General features: G+C 42.1%; 1 protein-coding gene across 5 annotated transcripts in view; it reads right to left on the bottom strand.

The window, feature by feature from the left end:
* The window catches only part of NEDD9 (neural precursor cell expressed, developmentally down-regulated 9), a 51,214-nt gene that overhangs the window by 4,786 nt on the left and 25,581 nt on the right, over positions 1-20,847 (bottom strand). For all 5 annotated transcript variants that reach the window (XM_074987684.1, XM_074987686.1, XM_074987685.1 and 2 more), the window contains 4 exons: positions 6,835-6,936; positions 3,724-3,825; positions 2,030-3,250; positions 1,513-1,602 (listed from right to left, as the gene is read on the bottom strand). In XM_074987684.1, coding sequence (XP_074843785.1) covers positions 1,513-1,602; positions 2,030-3,250; positions 3,724-3,825; positions 6,835-6,936 — 1,515 coding nt within the window. The remainder of the gene's footprint in view (positions 1-1,512; positions 1,603-2,029; positions 3,251-3,723; positions 3,826-6,834; positions 6,937-20,847) is intronic.

Below are 20,847 nucleotides of genomic sequence, written 5' to 3'. Positions count from 1 at the left end.
TTGGTGCAAATGTCTCCTAAGATAAATGATAAAAAGCTGGCAATTCTATTTAAGCATAATTGTGAGCTATCACCCCTTGAACTTAGAACTCCCCATTGCTGTTCCAGCAATCAAAATCACACAGGGATACTTAAATTTACAAACTTACATTACTATATTTGAAGACTACAGTTTTAAATGCTCATGTCAGAAAATGCCAAAAAAGTTGCTAATGTTACAAGTCCTGCATTATACATACGGTATATTCTTGGTCACTTGTTAATATTTTATATTTATGAAAATTGTACATATATGTCAGCATGTCAGTGAGTTTTTATTACTGTGACAGCTTTAAAATTTGTTTCTTGATCTTTTTGGTGTTTAAAGTCACAATTTTAAAGTTACCCAAAGATTTTTTTTTAAATTGAGTGATGTATATGCTCATACAGTGTGGCTATGTCTACACGGCCAAGCTATCTCCAAGTAATAGCAGTTATTTTGAAATAACCTTGGCAGCGTCTAAATGACGCGCACGATATTTTGAAATACATTATATCAGTTCTGGTAAACCTCATGCCACGAGGAACAGCACTTATTTCAAAAGTGATGTTTTGAAATAGGTGCTGTTAAGACACAGAATGGAGTCCAATGACAATATTTCAAAGTAGTGCTATGGACCCGGAAATGCTATTTTGAAATAGCTGGGTGCTGTTTCAAAATGCATTTTGTGTGTGGAAGTGCTATGCCGGACTATCTTATTTTAGAATAGTGCTGCCAAGGAGACGTAGCCTGTATGTGCAGAATACACATGGGTGTTCAGTGAGGCCTGGTCCCTGCAGCCTCAGGACACTGTGGTTCAGTTTCTGGCTCTGCCACTGCCTGGCTGCGTGACCTTGGAAAAGTCATTTCATTGTTCTAGTGGAGGGGAGGTAGCAGGAAAAGCTGCCGGCAGGGGAGAGAAAGCCAGGAAAGGCTCACCCAGGATAGATGCAATCTGCATTTCACATCTCCCTATGGGCTACGCCTTGCGGGGTGTAGCATAGGCAAAGCCAGTACGTATACCTAGCACAGAGGGACTTCCAGGTGCATTGTCATTAGAAGAATTAACCTCTACACAGACATGTTTTGAATGTGCTTGCAGGGGTCAGATCTCGTCCCACCAGAGGAGACCTCTCTCGAATATTCAGGACAAGCTGCAGTTCTGCTGGCCAAGGGAAGCAGAATGTGATGATGGTCCTGTCTCTGAGATGCTGAAATGGCTAAAGGGCTATAAAGGTTCCCGCCTTCTATGGTACCTCCACAGTGGAAAAAAAAAAACGTGCATAAGAGGATGATGGGACACATACGTGCTAACTACTCCTGACTTTGAGTGGCAAGTGGATGGATATCTTTGTTTTCATTGTCACTATGCTGCACTTGTGGGCTGAGAAACAAGCTCCTTTCTTTCTTTTCTATTTGACTGAGCGCGCTCCTGGCACAAAGTGGTCTGCACGGTGTATTGCAAATCTGAGAGCTGTGTCCGACTCGACATACCTGATGATGCTCTAGCTGCATCTTGTTCTGCTTGATGATGTTTTCTTTTTCTAGGAGCTCTTTCTGTTGCCTTTCAAACTCCTCTTTTCCCTGTTTTGCACAAGAGAAAAAACAGACCTTGTGTCAAATCATACTTCTCTAGACTTAATTAAATGCCTGCGAAGAGTGTGGGAAACATACATTCCTTGTATTAGCACCTTAACTTGTAGCACATCTTAGAACAGAACAAAGAGGAAATCACCAATATTATGTGGGTGATAGGCCACAGGCATTAGGTATATAGAACAGTTCCATTTGATTTTGGGGATTCAAACTAATTTTTAAAATCTGCACCCAGTGTGCTGTCTAGAATGTCTGATGTTTCTTAGGCAACCTTTGCTATGCAGCTATTTACAAAATCCAGAGTCTTTTGATGTGACAATTTGCTTTCTGCCTTGCCATGAACAGATGTCACCGAAAGGTGCGTGCAATACATCTTAATTTGCACTGAGCAGAATAGTGTGTCTGGCTTGCTTACCTGTAGGTGAACATAATCGTAATCATCCATCCAGCTCTTCTCAGAGCCCTCATTAGTGATAGTGTGGAGGTGCTGGTCTTTACTCAGAAGTGGGGGCAAAGAACTTAAGTGGTCCTGAGTTTTCTCTCTGTGATGTAAGAGCTGATTCTGGGGGCTGTTGTATGCATAGTCAGTTGTATTCATATTGTTCTCTGAAACATTCTTTACACATGAGCTGCCGGATACCTGTTTGAATAGCATCTCTGCATTGATGCTGATAGTGGTGGTCAGTTGCTTGGCATCATCTGGGACTGTCCTTGCCACCATAGCAAATCGGTCTAGATCATCACATTTGTTTTGGGGTTTGTTCACTGCCAGGATGTTCAATGACCAGCTGTAGCTACTCAGGTCATGGCTGGTTTGGGTTAAGATCTGGTGAGAATCCTCCAGTCTCTGCAGCTCCCTTCTCATTTTGTTGTGGAGATTGATTTCTGAGAGACAGGAAGCATTGGCTGTTGCTCCTTTTGCAAACTGAAGATACTCCCTCAATGACTGTTCCACTTTTTCCACAGCAGCATGAATTTCATTGATATTTTTCTCCATGTACCCATAAGACCGCCAGTCTGTATTAACAAAGGCCATGAGGTTAGAGACCACATTCTCCACTGTCTGCTGAAGACAATACAGTCTCTCTATGGCTGTGTCTGGATCCAGGATTAATAGTTTGTCCTGAGAAGGTGAGGGTGAAAAAGAAGACTCCTTTGAAGTTGTGGAAGATGTAGACATGTTACTCCTGGTGCTTCCTGTACTGGAGAAGGACAATCTATTTATCCCGTCTGTCACATCTTTCAGTCCTTTAGCATCCTGGGTAGTCTGTGGTGGCATATCATAGATACCTTCCCTTCCCTCTGTATTTAGACTCTTGCTGAATCCTGACTGCTGTCCAGGAAGTGGAACTCCACGAGGGGTATCATATACATCTTTCTGAGGAGCAATCTGTTGACCAAGGAATTGATTTTGATGGCTCACTGGAACATCATACAGGCCATGTGTGCGTGACATTATATCAGTAGGCAGAGGGATGTCAGAGGTAAATTTCTTGCTGAGTTCTTTGGTAGTGGGAGGAGGGATGTCATACACTCCTTCCAGTCTTGCATCATGGTTTGCTGAAGGAGGGAAATCCACCAAGTTTTCCTTCAGCTCTGGATCTTCTCTGCATGCAGATACAGGAACATCATAGATCTGAAATGTAAGAAAGCAAGCTGTGAGCGCAAAGGTGAAATAGCAAAGATGCCTTCGGTGGAACTGGTGTTAAATTAAAATTCAGGGGGAAAAGTGGGGAGACTCAGGCAAGTGAAATGTAAGGTTTGCCAACATGCTCAGTGGGGCTAAGCTGTCATCCTGGATATCATGAAGTCACTTTTTTTTTAACTAATTACACAGTGTTCATTTTGATGGAAATGAACAAATCTTTTATATACAGGGGAGAAGGGGAATCTCCTAAATATAGCTTTAGCTCTAATTTATAGCTATCCTACAGGAGGTTAGTAATTATGTTACAAAGCTTAATCAATGTATTAAAAAACTGGGGGTATGTTTAAAATACTAGAATTCTATGCCCCCTTTTCAGTGTCAGATGCACTTTTCTATCTAAACATGTGTACAGTCTGACATGAGAATACATGTATGATCTTCTGGGATTGCATCAGACTTACCCCTTTGATAGGTGGTATATCATACACCCCGTGAGCTCTTGCCTCGCCCACTGGGACTTGGTGAACAGGCCCCTTCACTGATGCAGGGGGAACGTCGTATATCTGAAGAGAGAACAAACCTGTTACAGAAAGCACAACAATCCCAAGGTAGCTGTGATTTCAGATGCACTTGTTTTTAAATAAAAGGAAGAAGAGGAGCAGGGATTTAGCTCTTCTGAATTTGGAGGCTTGCAGGCAGATACTAAGTCAGGAAATAGGGTTGTGATAGTTCCCTTTAGTGGAACTGTGTGGACTGTGGAATTTTTGCATGGGAAGCATGTTATCTGAATTCCAGTCTCAAAGTTAAATGCAGGTCTGGACATCGGACACCTTCATCCCCTTTTTTATTTGCAGATGTAGAGGGGATGGCATCATGATGGAGCTCTTCTGGGGTGAAGACAGGGGACAAGGTTGTCACAGTGGCAGGTGCGATTCACAAGATTTGATACACGCAGTGTGGGAGGGAGCAGGGATGGGAGGAGGCAGCATGCCCAGAGTTGCTAGGTTTTCCCAGGATCATCCCCTTTTTGAGCTAGCTATCTGGGACATCTGTAAGGGCGTGAAGTACATACTGCCAGCTGTCCAGCTTTAGGTGCTCAGGGCCATCCCTGACATCCTGGGTTTTTGTATCTCTGAGATGGCAACGGTGGGTGAGAGAACTGCTTTCTGAGGCATTGTTCTTTCTTGCTCCCCAGACCTTTGAGACTCAATGCTTGACCTTGTCAGAATTATGTACCCGTTGCCACCCTTGGCGATGTGGGCATTTTACTGAGAAGACTGCAGGGTCGAGGCCTGTTATGTGTAGTACAAGATGGTGTGGCAGGTGCTGCATTACAGGGGATTGTGCCCACCTGCCCTGATGTTGCGGCATTCTCTGGACAGGCAGCAGCAACAAGGGGCAGGGAAAGAAGAAGAGACTCTCCTTTGGTGGCTCTCAAGCCCCCGCTCTTCTCTGCCCATGGCTTGGATGAGTGGGCAAGTCACCTCAGGCAAAAAACAAGCCAATGGATAAATGAGCTTTTTGGGCAGTTGAGGGATGAGCAGTCTGGCCCAAAGAAGGAGAGGGGGAGGCAAGAAGTGGATCAGCCCTTGACGTGGTGTGTTCTCCAAGGTATGTGTGTGTGTGTGGTGGGGGGTGAGCACCACATCCTGCTGAGAGAAGTGTGCTGGTCCAGCTTGCTCTTCCAACTGCCCCCATCTTCCAAACTAAAAACCATGCTCATCTCCTGGGCTTCGTTCTCTGCTTCTCAGAGACCAGCATGGCTCGGGCCTGTCAATGCACAAAGGACCTCTGCCAGGGCAGGAGGGGTTGCCAGGAGAGGGTTGCCAGGGATCCGGTTTTGGATCAGAAAGTCTAGTTGAAACAGGACCTGTGCAATATCCAGTCAGTGTTACTGACTGAACATCAAAAGTCAGGTTACCTTACCGTAGCAACCAAGACTGGCCTCTGTCATTGGCAGGGCAGGAAGCGCAGCTGCGGCTGGAGGAGGGAATCCTGATAGCGCTTGGCACATGAGGAGCAAGGCTGCAGCCAGGATTGCAACCTCTTATGGCCCATCCTGACTTTTCAGCCTCCCGGGGCCCAGGCTCTGTCCTGCCCTTCATTTCTGGTACAGACAACCTTCATGTTGCCTCGCTGCACTGTGATTGGGCAGGGAGGCTGAACACCAATGCCTCTCATCCTGGCTCTGGAAGTGGCAGGGAGGAGGACGTGAGTGATGAGGTGGGGGCCTGTAGTATGTGGTTTTGAAAAACAGTGGAAAATTGGCACCTGTAGGTCGGGAGCAATGGATTCTTGAACAGAAAGGTAGGGCCTGCCTCAATTAATTTTATGAGGAACAGACGGTGTTCTATTAATTGTTTTGGAGGAGAGGTAGAACAGAGCCCTGGGTGTGAACTAATTTTTATGGAGCATCCAGAATTAATGTCATTGGGAGAACCCTAAACAGAAACCACTCCTTCCCCTCTCAATCGCCTTCCCGCTTGTGTGGGTTGACTCCACTTCTGGCTCCAAACTCCCATGTCTCTGAGCTTCCTGGTTTATGATCTCACAAAACCTATTTACATAACTCATGCAGCGAAGAAACATATTTAAAAGCAAACACTGTCATCTGTCGATTATGTCATGATCAACTGCAGTAGAACTCGGGCGTTCCACATTTTGGTCATTTGTGACTCCAGTTCCTTGGCAGTTTTCAATATTGAAGGGAATGCCAGGGACTTCCACTGGGGAATGTTAGCTTCACATTTCCTTCATGAACTGTGCTTTCAAGTCCTCCTGATGAGCATAAATTGAGGATATTATTCCTGGGCTTCTGTATCTTTGAAATTCATAGGCTATGGGGGCCAAGCTGTTTACAGGAGTAGGGGCAAAATCTGATATCAGGAATATAATTTAGTGGACACTTGGTAAGAACGATCTTCTCCATGGAAGTAGCTAGTACAGGGGACAACTGAACCCTTGCTGAGTAAGCTAGTGTCAGTGGTGCAATAACAGATGGTGAAAACGCTTCCTTTGGAACATATTTATTCTGTTCAGGTATTTTGTCTGGCCAAAACAATGACTCGTATTCCTTTGCAAGTGAACATAATTTTGATGTTTTTGTACTGCCAGTTCTTAACATCAAATGCATTTTGTGCACAAGGAAATAGAGAAGATCATTCATCAGAGGCCTCATCTACACTACAGACACTATACTGGTGCACCTGCGCTGATGCAGCTGCTTTGCTCTAGCGCATCTGATGAAGATGCTCTATGCAAATGAGAGAATTCTCCTATCAGCATAATTACTCCACTGCCACAAGCAGTGGTAGCTATGCCAGTGGGAGAGCATCTCACGCCAACATAGTGCTGTCCACAGAGGCATTTATGTCAGTGTAATGTGAGTCATTTGGGGGAGGGGGTATAGCATATAGCAAGTTATTTTGATATAAGCAGCAGTGTAGACTTTCCCTAACCGAAAAATACTTTCACTTTGGCATGTAATAATGTGTCCTGCACTTCAGTTGCAGATAAAATGGCAAGAATTTTTGCAGCTTTTCAATGCTGTTGACAGATTTATTGGTACGTACCCCTTGGGAAGGACGAACAGGAGGGATATCATAGGTATCTTTCTGGTATTTGGATGGAAACTCATAAACATAACCTTGTCCTGTCCTGACTGGAGTGACTACCTGTGGGTTAAAAGAGAAGGAGATGAAAACAAAATTACGAGGCACTTACCTCATGCTGTCTGCAGTTGGATAATATCCTCTACACAAACATTCCAGTGTGACTAACTTCTACACTATTTACTTGGCAATTCATTAATGAAAGTCCATCAAGCTGTCTGATTTTTTTTTTAAAAAAAAGTATATTCCAAAGCTACACTTATTGTAGGGTTACCATATTTGAACGTTCAGAAAAGAGGATCCCCCTGAGACTGAGTATGTCTGTATTGGTATCTACCGACTCTTGTTATAGTACAGTGGTTCCCAACCTTTTCACTAGTACACTAGTAGAGACCCGCAATTGCCACCCCCTAAACTGTTCATGAACCTCCGTCAATACCACGTCTATTTTTTATGATAATTTTTATTTATCTTTATTTTTTTCATGGACCCCCCTGCGATATCCTCACAGACCCCCAAGGGTCTGCAGACCCCAGGTTGGGAATCACTGTATAGTATATATAGTACCTTAATACAACATGGGTTGGTAGATACTGACACAGATACACTCCCGCTCAGGGGTGTCCTCTTTTTTTGAAAATTCTGATATGGTAATTCTATTTATTGGTTACAATAAGGTCATTATTTGTGCCCTGAGCACCTGCACCACAGCTATAAAATGCTCCTGCAGTACAGGTTGAACCTCTTTAATCCGGAATTTCCTCACCTGGCAACACCTGTAATCTGGCATGATTTTAGTTAAGCAGGCAACCATTTATCATGGGTGTGACCACGTTTCCTGCAATATCATAAAGTTTGTTTCCAGCCACCAGTCCTGGCTCTCAGTGTTCTATGCTGTTAAGTAGCTGTAATTTACCCCTAAGTAAGTATCTTCTAAGAGCGCAGTAAGCAGTGGAAGTGTTAGTAATATGCTAGACAATATTGACCTCCCATGCTCTGGCAAATTCTCTCCTTCGGCATCGGTCATTTCCCAAGGGTGCTGCACAAGAGAGGTTCAATCTGTAGTTATTTACTGAAGAGTTGAATAACCTCAGCTGGTACTCTTTTTCTTGGATCAGGTTCTATGGTCATAATTTTTGGCCTCAGAGATACTTACGTATCAACAGATTACAATGAGAGTTAGGTGCCTAAGCAAGATCTGGGCCTAAAATCCTAATATTTCAAGCTCTACTAATGTGAGTATCCCAGTGACTTCAGCAGGACTACTTGTGCGAGCAAGTCCTAAACAATGGAGCATTTGTTGTGGCTCTGATGCTCCTTTAAACGGAAGATGTTACATTCAACCTGCTAAAGCGGGAAGTTTACTCTCCACTTTAGCAGCTAACAGACTGGAAAATTTAAGCAGTTCTTGAACTGCACAATGTGACAAAACAGTCTCTGTGATGGTAAGAATTTACGTTGCTCGTGTTTTCTAGACCATAAACGGCCCTCATTTATTTCAAATAAAACCTTGTTAAAATAAATACATTTCATCTGGGACAACCATCTGCATGGCAAGAGTTCAGTGTAGTTTGGTTTAAAAGACATGTTACATAACTTCTGAAAAACAGTGTTTATAGTGGAAATACTGAGATACTCAAAATTCTGTCCATGCAATTTAGATCTGGTAAAGAAATATGCAGTGTAGAACAAAGACACATAATGTCAGAATGTCATAGGACTGTATAATAAATGGTTTTGGGTTCAACAGAGGAAAAGTGTGACAAAATGTGCTTAATTTTCTTTGTAAATGTGTGTGAGGTATTAAACAGTTATTGGGTGCACTCTTGGTAAAGATCAGACAGCACCTTTTACAGGAGTATGTGCCAGTTTCCTGGTCAAATTCCACCATTAATTTTGTCTATTTAAGGATTGCAGGACCGAGTCACTGATGTTTACACTTGGCATAACTCTATTCTCCCTGCAAATCAATGGAATACACTGTTCTCCTTCACTTCACATCCTGTGTGTTGTGTAGCATTTGACTGGACCATAAACAGCTGCTGAATTCCTCTGCAGAAGTGGCTGATGTCATTCCTGAGTAATCTAGGCCAGACTCAACCTGGCTGATGCAAAAAAGTTAAGATGTCCTGGGAGGATAGAGGAATGATATATACTTCCCAGGGATGCGTAAATGACACTTTCACAGTTGCCCTTACCTTGTTTTTTGCCAGAGGACAGGGGAGGGCTGGAACAGTTTAAGAGAAACCAGAGGCTCTGATTTCCTGATTCTTATGCCAGGCTGGTATTGAATAGACGTGGAATGGATGGAATTTGATAGAGGATCTCTTTCCTATAGAATTCTGTAGAATCCTATAGATAGTCCTGTAGAATTTTATAGAATGATTAAACAGAAAACCGATGAGAAAATCATCCTTTGCCATTAAATTCTACAGGACTTTTTCCAAAAGGGATCACCTGGACCATTACCCCTGCCCACTGTTAATGTACTTCTGGGGTCGTGCTGTCTGCCTGTGGACTCCCTGAGCAGTGGGATAGGAGAAATAGCAGTTAACCCCTTCTCTGTGTGGTCTTTCTGCCAGCAGGGCACAGTGGAGCAGATCCTGGAGTGAACCTGGCCAACATATGTAGTTTGCAATGTGTTTGGGGCAGCATTCCCTGTAAGCTGGGTGCTTGGGTGGCCGCTCACGAGAGATTCAGGTGCTGTCCAGCTGATTAGCAGGGTGCCTGCAGCCACCCACAGTAGGCGGTATGTACACATGCCTTGGGGCACATAACAAAATTTATTCCACCCAAGCATGGAAAAATTAGAAGGAAAACTTTATTTTGGGATCCTTCAGGGAGAAAGTCATGATATAAATATAAGGCATTATTAGCTTACTTTTACTCGACTGGCAGAAGCAAAGTAGAATTCCAAGTTGGCACCAAACACCAGTCAAGGACAGGAATGAATGTAATGCAAACACAGTGAATCACACTGAGTCTACTCATTGGTTTACATGGTAATGCTGCGCACCATAGTGCAATAGAATCAAAGAAATTGCTTTTAAGCATGTTTACTCAGTACCCCTTCCAGGGGGTTCTAAACTGCAGTGACTATTTTGCATCCATAATAAGCCCCCAGGGTTTTAAAAATGATCCTCCAGTAGAGCAGACCTTGCAAATTAGGAACAAAAGGTCGTTCCCTGAGTAGCCATCATCTCTAATCCTTTCTTTAATGTGAAAACTCTGACGTCAGGAAGGCTGCTTCGTAAATTATGGAGCAAATGCTCAGCTACAACACTGAAGAACTGTAGCGCTCTGGAACTCAGCCAAAGATACCAGTGCAGCGCTGGAGGGAGGAGATGGCTACATTGTTGAAATTCAAAGGTTCTTAATTCTTCACTGCTGTTTTTGCACTAAAGGGCACTGGGAATCAGCCAAAGAGTAACCAAACTGTATTTAAAAGTAGCTACGCTAGATTTCCAGTGCTGCTGGTCCTCCATAAATGGACTTCTATTCATATTAGTGACAGTCTCAGGCACAGAGGACTGGCAAGATTGGGCCCTAACCCACATCATTTTAAGTTTTACGTGTGGCTATTAACAAAAGTCAGTTGTCACTAACAGCATATTATGTCCTTGAAAGTATAAGCCCAAATAGCAATGTATCAGTTTTAATGACATCCTTACCCTGTACAGTATATACATAGAACAAAAGCTGTATTATATCTGCAAATATTTATAGGAGAAACATGCCCTCAAAACCATGATCTCTATCATGCCATAGAATCTTGCACATCCAGTTGTTCTTCCAGCACACCACAGATTTCTCAGAAAAGGCTGTAATAGTTGACTAGAGCAACAAGGTCTTAAATTAACTTAAGTGCCTGTTCTTTTTACTGAAGCTAATGCCGTACATAACATACATTCAGATGTATAATCCAAAGTAACTAACACCAAACTAGCCTTAAGAAAATTAAATAAACCAAGTACGTTTTGTAATGCAGTATTCTTCTTATTGTGCATGTTTGCTTGCTTGCTGTTTCACAAATTCAGATACTCTGCAAGGAGAGAATAGGGTCTCTCCAACGTGATCAGTGTGTGCTTTTCTGAGGGTGTTGGATGCTCAGTACTTTCAGAAAATCAGGCCCTTTCATAGTGTATGAATCTGGACAAAATGAAGGCAACAAAACCAGAAGGCATTTTAAAAACTTTGGCCTAATTGTTTAATCTTTGCTTTATTTTTTAAAAGCCAAAATAGTACTTCATAACCTAACGTTAAAGATCCCAGAAGAAAGGAAATGTCAGTATGAGAAAAATTGTCCTCTCTTATCTCCCCTCTGGTATGGGTAGCAGCTCTTTCTGGTGTTTAGGAATTTACTTCCTGACAAATGTCAATGAACTCTAGGTTGTCTTTCTTTCTTTCTCTCTCTCTTTTTGACGAATGCCTGTGGTCATCTGGCTTTGAAAAATCCTTCATTTCAAACCAGCAATTTTCCTTGTTTATGCATTAAAAGAAGCAGATGGTGAGCCCACAAACTATCTATCCCAAAATTCTCAAAACATTGCAACCATTGAATGCATACAGAGCAACTAACAAGGACCAGATTTGGCACTGGTGAAACATGTAACAAAACTCACAGTCTTAAAAACAGAGGGAGTTGAACTGGAAGTTTGTTCAGTTCTTGCTGAGGGCCATGCTCCTCCAAAAGCAATTGCCATGCCAGTTGTATGTTCCTTACCCGGAAAAAAAAAAGCTGAATATGCATGTACTTTGTAATGGACACAATTCTGTGGTTTATTAAATCCCTTTTCTATACACAAAAAGGAAAAGTCCTTTTCACTGTTTTTCCAGCATTAAAGACTCAGTGTTAAAATGGGAGGAAAGAGGCTCCCATAATGTTCCCTAATTGGATAAAAACCAGCAGCCTTTCATGATCCCTGAAAATGGAGGTGGGTTTTAAATTATAGCTGACTTTTCATGGAAAATGTAATAAGCCATTGAGTCAAATTTTATTCTCATTTTCACTGGTGTAAAGCTAGAGTAATTTCACCAACACCAATGAAATGACTTTGGTTTTACACTGGCCCAGGAGAGAAAAGACTTGGATTCCCACTTATATGATATGAGCAGAGGTGGGAAAAGTACCCAGAAAGTTACTTGAGTAAAAGTGCAGCTGCTTTCACTTCTGGATACTTGAGTACAATAAAGATGTGACGTGTGCAAGCACATGCGTGTACTTTTACTCAAGAGCTACATCTACGCTACAGTGATCTGTCAACAGACGTTCCATCAAAACGCCTGTTGACAGATTGAGGTCACACACAAAAGCGGATTGCTCTGGTGAAATGCTCTGTCGACAGAAAGTGGCCAGACTGCCCAGCTGGTCTCTTGACAGAACGGCCAACCAGAAGCCCAGCAGATAGGGCTGCCCAGTGTCCTGGAAGCCCTGTCTTTGACAGAGAGCCACCCAGAGCATCCACACTGGCTTTCTGTCCACAGATTCTGTCAAGGGAGGCGTTCTGCCTCCTGGGGGAATGTCAAAATACTGCCAATAGAAGTACCACGTTCTGTCTATTTACTGTCGACAGAATGTAATTGTAATGTGGACTCCGTGACTTCTGTCTACAAAACACCAGTTTTGTTGTCAAAACTCTGTAGTGTAGACATAGACACTGGTGACTTGTACTTAAGTGCACCCCCCGCCCCTCAAGCAGCTGCACTCTTACTCAAATAAGTTTTTGGGCACAGTAGACCCCTGACTTACCTGGAGGTTGCATTCCTGCGTAACCTTACATAAGTCAAATTTCGCATTTCTCAGAGGACCCAGAAAACTGTCCACTGCAGCAGTTTCCCATCTGCTGTGAGCAGTGTGGAGCTGGGAGCTCTCTGCTGCACTGGTTAGTTTCCCAGCTCCGGTGGGTGGGAGCTCTGAAACCACTCCTGTCAGCAACAGCAGCCTGACTCTCACCTCCCTTGACAGGAGCAGAGAGGCTGCCACCCCTGACAGGAGCAGGAAAACTGCTCCTGTCAGGGGTGCTGCTGCACTGGTCAGTTTCCTGGGTCCCCTGAGTGGCGGGTGGCACGGAGCCTGCTAACAGCTCCCTACTACTCAGAGTCACGTTAACCCAAGATACACGCAACTCGAGTGCGTGGATCTCGGGGTTCTACTGTACTTTTTCCACTTCTAGATATGAGGCACGTACACATTATTGTCAGTGCTTCACTATGGTGGGTGTGTATCTATGTCCTGTTTTACCCGTTTGGAATCTGAAGCACAGGCAGATTGAGTGACTTGACCAAAGTCACACAAAGAGCAGAGCTAGAAAATAGAACATGGGCGTCCTAATTCCCAGTCCCACCTTTTTACCACAGACCCCTACTGACTCCTGCAGGTTGGTGACAAAGTGGCAATTCAGCATGTGTGATTTTCTTTACTTTTATTCCTTTTGGGGCAAAGGGGTAAGAGTCTTTATTAAAAATATTATAAAAGGACACTTCTGTTAGGATATTATCTCATCTGAATTCTAACAGCACTAACCCTCACTGATGCCCCTGGGAGAATGGCACACCTCCTTTCCCTCAGGTTAATCTCTGCCTGCTGCTAACTCCCTCCTCCTCTTCCCTGGCCCAATCTTCTGCCTATGGAAATCAGCTGGAACTTACCATTGGCAAAGCCCCACTACAGAGGAAGGAAAGAGGGTGAAGAACCTGACATTTGTGTGAGACACTGAGACAGTCTGAAGTTTTGAGGCAGGAAAGAGGACTAAAAAAGAGCAAGTGAATGAAAGAAAACACACAGCTGCTTCTGTGGGCAAGTGCTTTTCTAAATGGATGCAGAAAGAAAAAGAAAAAAAAATGCAGTTGCCCAGTGTTTCCCTGATCCCTGGAAGGTTACATAGCAGCCACCTGGCCTACTTTGGTTTTTCAGAGAGAAGCAAACAATCTAAAAGAATATAGGGAAATTCCATGAGAAAGAGAATTAGAAAAGAAATGGTTTTCCGATTATCTTTAACTGTTTCTGGGCCTCTGAGGGAAAGAAAGACATGAGTCATCAGGAAAATTCATCTCTTTCCATACAGATAGATCTGTGCATCGACTTAAAACATGTTTTCAAAGCAGTTGTTTGTAAAGGTTTAGCCTAAACTAATTTTTAATCTCACTTCGCTAATTTACAGATGGTGTGGCTTGCCATAAAATGGTTACTCATTGTGCCTTTAGCAAAGAGGCTAGTTGCTCAACAGGCATGGAAACTGAATTACCCTTATATGAAGCCCCTTCAAGAAAGACTGTGTTATAGTAGCAGGGTGGCGGGGAGGCAGCAGACATAATGCTTGTAGTGTACCAGAGCCCTCTTATCCACAGGACAGTTTGAGGCTGCCTCAGGCCTGGTGTTTTGGGGTCCCCGTAGGGCCCAAGGGAGCCTGGGGGATTACTACAGGGGCCTGGTGCTGGCATCAAGGGCTGGGCCTGCACCCACAGTCACCAGCAGTGGTAGGAACCCCAGGAAGTGGAGCACCACATTCCCAGTCTGCTCTGCCAAGTGACATGGCTGGGGGCTAGGGTTGGGGAAGTTCTAAGGGCTAGTGCCTGATCACTCTACTTCCCACAGCAACCGTGACTGGGGGATGGTAGGGCTGGCTGCTGCTGGGACCAGGACACCCCCAGTAATCCTTGTATCAGGTCTATCAAGGGAAGGGGTGGAAAAGGAGTGGAGAAAAGGTGGAGCCCGGGGTGGGGGGTTGTTTCAGGCTCCACACCCCTCTAGGGATGGTGCTTGACTTGTATACAGGGGCTAGGTCTAGCCCATGAGTATGTAGTGCTATCAACACAACACCTATTGAAAGGAAAGACTGAATGAATGAAAGCATTTTCCTCTTGGGTGGAGTGAGATAATTTGCTCCATTGTCTGACGGAAAAATGAGCTACAGAATCTCACATTTGTCTCAAATCACCGATTTTATAAAAAAAGGTTCCCACATGAATTTGCTTAGAAATAGGCTTCAGGTGGAGAGATGAGAGTAGATATGAGACATGCTATTACCTACCTAGAACTGTTCATGTTGCTGCATCCATCCTAAGAAACTCCTACCATTTGTCTGTCTGCTCTGTTTAGGTTTCAATCTTACAAAGAATTATGCACTTTTAACTTTATGTATTGTAGGTTCTAATTACATTGATACATTGTGGGTGAAGTAAAGCATGTGCTTAAAGCCCAAAGAACTGGGGATTTAACAGTAAGCTTTCTAGGGCAGGGAATGTCTTACTATGCATTTGCCAAGTACTTAGTACAATGAGAACCAATTAAAATGGGGTATTTGTGCTATCAATTAAAATACAAGTTGATTTTTTCTTTCAAAGCAATTTGATTTTTGTCTTTTTTGAGCCATCATCATATATGTTTTAAGCCATGAGACTGTAAGATATTGGAGTTGTGTAAGTTGTTTTGAATATGCAGAAGCGAGAGAGAAGGATATAATGCACAGACCTTGATTCAGACTAGAGAAGAGGGGTAATATGTGTACAGCCAACTGTAGCTCACTTGGCTAGCCAAGGTTTTACAATGTTCAGCTCAGAAAAATACTTCCTTGTAATTGTCAGTCAGTGACAGGCCTGCAAGTTTATTAAATTATTTTCAACTATGTATTAATCTTCATTTAAAGTACTGCATCTCTTCTTGCTAACTGATTTTTAGCTATGAAGTTATTTAGAGAGCCTGATTCTCAGCCAGCATAAACCAAGACTGCTTCACAGACTTCCATGGAGTTATGCTGATTTATACCAGCTGAAGAGCTAGCCTGGAATCTTTCAGCTCTGATTTGCTTGCACTTCAGCTGCTTGTGATTCCAAGCATACATAAAATTCAAAGACCCTTTCTGCAGGCTCTGCAGATTGAGCACTAAAAGAGGGAAAAGGATAATCATTTGTGTCACATTTTTACTGGGAAAAACATATTGCTTTTCATGACTTGATCCTTTCAGAGCCTGCTCCTACTGATGTCAACATAAGGGCCATCTGCCAACTAAGTCACTGGCAAAACTCGCCTTTCAGTAGTAGCAGAATTCAGGCAGTCCTTAAATTGTAGTGTTGGCTAGGAAAGAGTGCTTCTGGGCCTCTGATAGACTTCACTCTTTTCTATAGATTTTGATAGAAAGTCAGAAAAACACTTTTGTGTATAAATTTGCTGGCAGAAGTGTGTGTGTTGGGGAACAAAATGCACCAGATTGCTCAAAATAATTACAGGTTGAACCTCTCTACATCAACAACCTTGGGACCTGACCAGTACCAAACAAGAATTTGCCAGACCATGGGAGGTCTATATTGTCTACCAACATGTCCACTGCTTACTGGGCTCTGAGAGGACATAAGGGGCAAATTAGAGCTAAATAACAGCACAGAACACTAAGAGCCAGGACTGGTGGCTGTAAACAAACTTTATGGGATCACAGGAACCTGGGCCATACCCATGATAAGTGGACATCTAGTTAACTAAACTCATGCTGGATGATGGATCTTTCTGGATGAGAGAGTGCCAGGCTGGAGAGGTTCAATTTGTAGTATGGGTGGTGGGGAAGGGATCTACTCAGAAGAGGAAACTCAGCTTTATCCTCACCCTCTGTGAAAATTAATTAATTCAGACTGAGTGGCCTCATGATTTCTCTATGTCAGTATACTCCCACAACCTCTAAGGCTTTGATACAGCACAACAGTTGTGACACACAGGTCATGCATGCTGGAGAACTTGCAGTGAATGATTTGTGCATGGGTGGAAGGGCATGATGGATAAATCTTATTCGTAATTCTTTGGGTGTCATCTGTCACTGGGAAAATATATTTTTGTGCTAAAGAACCAATAGTCCCTCTAGCAGCCTGTGGCTTAAGTTCCCTTTGGAGCTAAAATTTTACCTAATGGTGGAAAAAACTTAGCAGTTCTACATTATGGTGACTGGCCCACTACATAGACACTTTAGTCTTCCTATGTTGGAAAAGTTCTAATGAAAGACATAACAAGAAAATATAGACTCATAATATGTTGACTGCAAAATATATTTACAATTGAGAATTATGTTTCTAGATATTTTTTTGGAACATGTGGTTCTGTTGAAATCAAAATGCTCTGTCAAATTGAACCACATTAGCCAACAAGTTGTTTTGCAAGAAATTCCAGCAGTGCCAATACATCCCATTTCTGGAATTAGGTCTCATTTTGAAATGATTTTTCATTTAGAACTTTTTAATGTTTGCATGATGTAATTCAATTATGAAGACATTTTAAATCAAAGGAAATGTTTTGAACAACCCGAAACAAACAACAATTTAAAATCTTTGTGGAAGATTACAAATTTTTCAATTTTGGCTTATTCAGAATGAAGCCAAAACACAAATCCTTCATAGAATGGAACTTCCATCCTCTACAAAACTCTAGCTGTTCCAAGGAAGAGGGGTGGTTCATTCATTTATTTACAAAGGCAAGTTCAGAAAGGGAAAAGAGAGAGTTCCACAACAGCATTACTAATGGCTGGTGGGAGGCACAAGATAAAGCTGAGTCACAGAGCTACTTTTATTTGAAGAAGTATTGCTGTAAGAATGGGGCAAAGAATAAGGTGTGGCTAAGAGCCTCAGTGCAGTTTGGACTCTACATGGTGCTTAGTCCTCCCCTGAGTCAATGCAAGGGGCTGGTCTGGATGATGTCTCGAGATCCCCTCTAATCCTATAAATCTAGGCTTATTCTATTTTTTGGTAAATTTATGGGAATAAGATGCACAGCTATAGCACATTCATACTTATCTGACTGAATTCACATTAGCAGGTTGTAAAACTCTTACTGACCCCTCATTGAAAATTCTGTCCCATTAAAGTGTTTGCCACCCCAAAACCAAATATTTTAGCTGGAAGCAAGAAATATTTTAGCTAGATCAGTCAGGGACACTGTCAAGATAAAAATCCCATAAAGAGCCAAAGTTCACAAAAGTTAATGAGCAGACGTCAGTAGGATTTGAATCTTCCCCCTACAGTATTTAAAAGAAAGAAAATCCTTACATTTGATTCTTAATGAAAATAACTATGAATTTTAAAATATATCATGCTGGTTTCCTTATGCTGCCTCCTGATTTTTCCAGTTTGGACTGTGAAATGAGTAGAGCCTTTCACGGGGGATTTCAATTTTAAAAAAAAATATTTTCATTCCCATTAGGAACAGAACCTGAAACTTCTCCACAGAAAATTTTAAAAATCCAGAAATGTAAATCTATTAGACTTATTACATTTTTAAAATTCTAATATATAATGAGCATTAAGGGGTTTTGAAAGGAAAATTCAAAATGTTTCATTCCACGGATGTTGAAACAAGATGTTCTGACATTACTGGAACTTCTGTGCCCCCCCCCCCCATATTTTTTTTCTCCAAAACAAAATTTTGTTGCAGTCAATATGATTTTAGAAGGTGTTTGGATTTCAACAGAACTGAAATCTCTGATGGAAAACTATTCTCCTTTTCAATCACCTTTAGAAATTATACATGTTCCTTTTGATTAGATTCACTTCGGCTGTGTTTACACTTACCAAAAACTTGGAAATGGCCATGCTAATAGCCAGATCAAAGAATATTAATGAGGCACTGAGATGCTTATTCCGTACCTCATTAGCATGCTGCTGGCTGCAGCACTTTGAAATTCCCGCATTTTGCTCCCGTGAGGCTCGGCTACACAGGGCTCCTTTTTGAAAGGACCCCACGAACATTGAAATTCCCTTATTCCTATGAGCTCATAGGAAATGTGGGAATTTCAAAGTGCTGCAGCCGGCGGCATGCTAATGAGGCACTGAATGTGCATTTCAGCTCCTCATTAATATTTTTTGATCTGGCCGTTAGCATGGCCATGCCGAAGTTTTTGGTAAGTGTAGACACAGCCTTTCTGTCTACAGTCAGCTACTCTTTCTGGTTCTCATAAACTAAACCCTTGTGGTTTCCACTGCTGGCTTTCCTTCAGATGGATGTTTAAACTTAACATTTCCTTAACTTTTTTAAATGTAACAAAACATTTTTAAGTTTTTAGTAACCTACATTTTGCCCATAATCTTGGTTTTTAAAACTAATGACCTGATTCTGTGGGCAGATTCTGGTGCTCATGCAGAGCACCCCAGTGTGGATCAGGTTGTTGATTTTCTTTTTGTAACCAGGAAAAAAAATATTCCCTGTGTTTTCCAAGTAGAATTGATAAAGAAACCCTATGCCTAGTGAGAAGTCATGAGTAATGTTGAGCTCATTTATTTACTCACACAGCAACGGTTGAGTAAAATGTGGGCTTTGCCTCACAATGTGTCTTTATAAGTCAGATCAGTGACTAACTCCTAACTATATCTTACTTCAGGCTGTGGGTGAGGGTTTCTTCACTCTGGTTTTCAAAGACACCACGGAGACTAGATTAACTGCTGATAATTTAACATGCTTTTTATCAGCAAATGACTGTTCTGTTTCTCATGTCTTGTGGGAAGTTATAGTAAAACAAGCAAACACAGTAAAAGTTGTACGCTTTCCCTTTTAAAATATATATAAACAATTTGCATTAAACGGAAAGGAATCCTCATTTCAGTGCAAGATAGGAATCAGAGTACTGAATGTTGAGGCTAATGTTTCAATTCATGATAAAATTTTGCCGTTTGTTTGACACTAAATTAACTTTTTGTTACAAAGGTTACAATTTCCCAAAATAGAACTCGCAACGTAAAAGTGAAGGAAGCAGAGACTAATTGTATTGTTTTGAGTCTTATAAATCAAACAGAAAAATGTGGTATTTTAAAAGGATACATTTTTATGTTGTCTGGTAGAAATATTTGTTGTTTGCTTGCAAAGCATAGTACAATTTTTTTTTAATTTAAAATAGCCTGGCATAATAAATACTGCTTTAAACGTGTTCAAAGTATGACGCTAAAACTGCTTTACAGAGCACGAAACAAATAAGCATCCAAAAAACAACAGGGAGGGAGAATATTTCTGGAAAAAATGTCGTCTGCTGTTTGTTTCCTCCCAAATAAGACAGTAGTTGTTTGACTGGGAGGAAGAATGTCAGAATGTGGCTGGACTGGTGAACTGGCTTACAGTGCTGAAGTCTGGGCCAGAGATGTCAGGGTGGTGCTGCTGATGGGGAAATGTTTCTGCTCTCTCATAGATTCAGCTGGCAGTAACTGTTAGGCAAATACAAGTCTCTCATAGAAGGCCTTTTTCTGAAGTTCCTGTTGATCTAAAAAGTCCCTCTGAAGGGAGTTTGGAAAGGGCAAGAAAAGTGGCAGAGTAAGGTGACAGTTATTCTGGTCCACTCTGGACTTGTCTGGCCTTGGAAGTTTACCAAAATAACCGTTCTGAAAAGTTATTCCAAAATAGTTATTTCGGTATAAACCCCTGTGTGTAGACTCTTATTCTGAAACAAACGTGCTTTTTTTTCTGCTTTAGCTTAGTCCACCATAGAAATGTTGGCCTATCAAAATTCTGAAAAAAAAGATTCTACTAGAAAATGCTGAATATTTTGTTTGTTTTGTTTTGTTTTGGGTTGGGTCAGTATCTGCTTGTGTCACAACAGTGTTTAATGGGAGTTGTAGTCCTGGGTCAGTCATGGCTCCATTCTCCAATAGGTCCTTTCCCTGCCTGGATGTCATCTCCTAAGATGCATCACAGTCAGCCTGAGACGCAGCTGCTGTGGTGCATCACAGTCTGATGTTTTGTTTTCTGTTGATTTTTCTGACAGAATTTCTGCTGACATCCCTTACTTACTATGTAAAAACGTTTGATTTTGATGAACCTACATTTTCTAAAGGGAAAAAATTTCATCAGAAATTTTCTGACTGGCAGTGGGTGTTCCAGAAATAAAGGAGAATAAGTGAGGCCTTGTGGAGGGGAAGAGGGTGTTGCTGACCTGGAGATGGCAGTACCTCCTGCACATGTAACATATGCATCATATGTCTACAGCACCTTCCAGTTGATGATATCAAAGGAATTTT

The sequence above is a fragment of the Carettochelys insculpta genome, chromosome 2 (assembly GCF_033958435.1).
Source record: "Carettochelys insculpta isolate YL-2023 chromosome 2, ASM3395843v1, whole genome shotgun sequence".
Taxonomy (NCBI): Eukaryota; Metazoa; Chordata; order Testudines; family Carettochelyidae; genus Carettochelys; species Carettochelys insculpta.
This window is presented reverse-complemented; position numbering and strand designations above follow the sequence as displayed.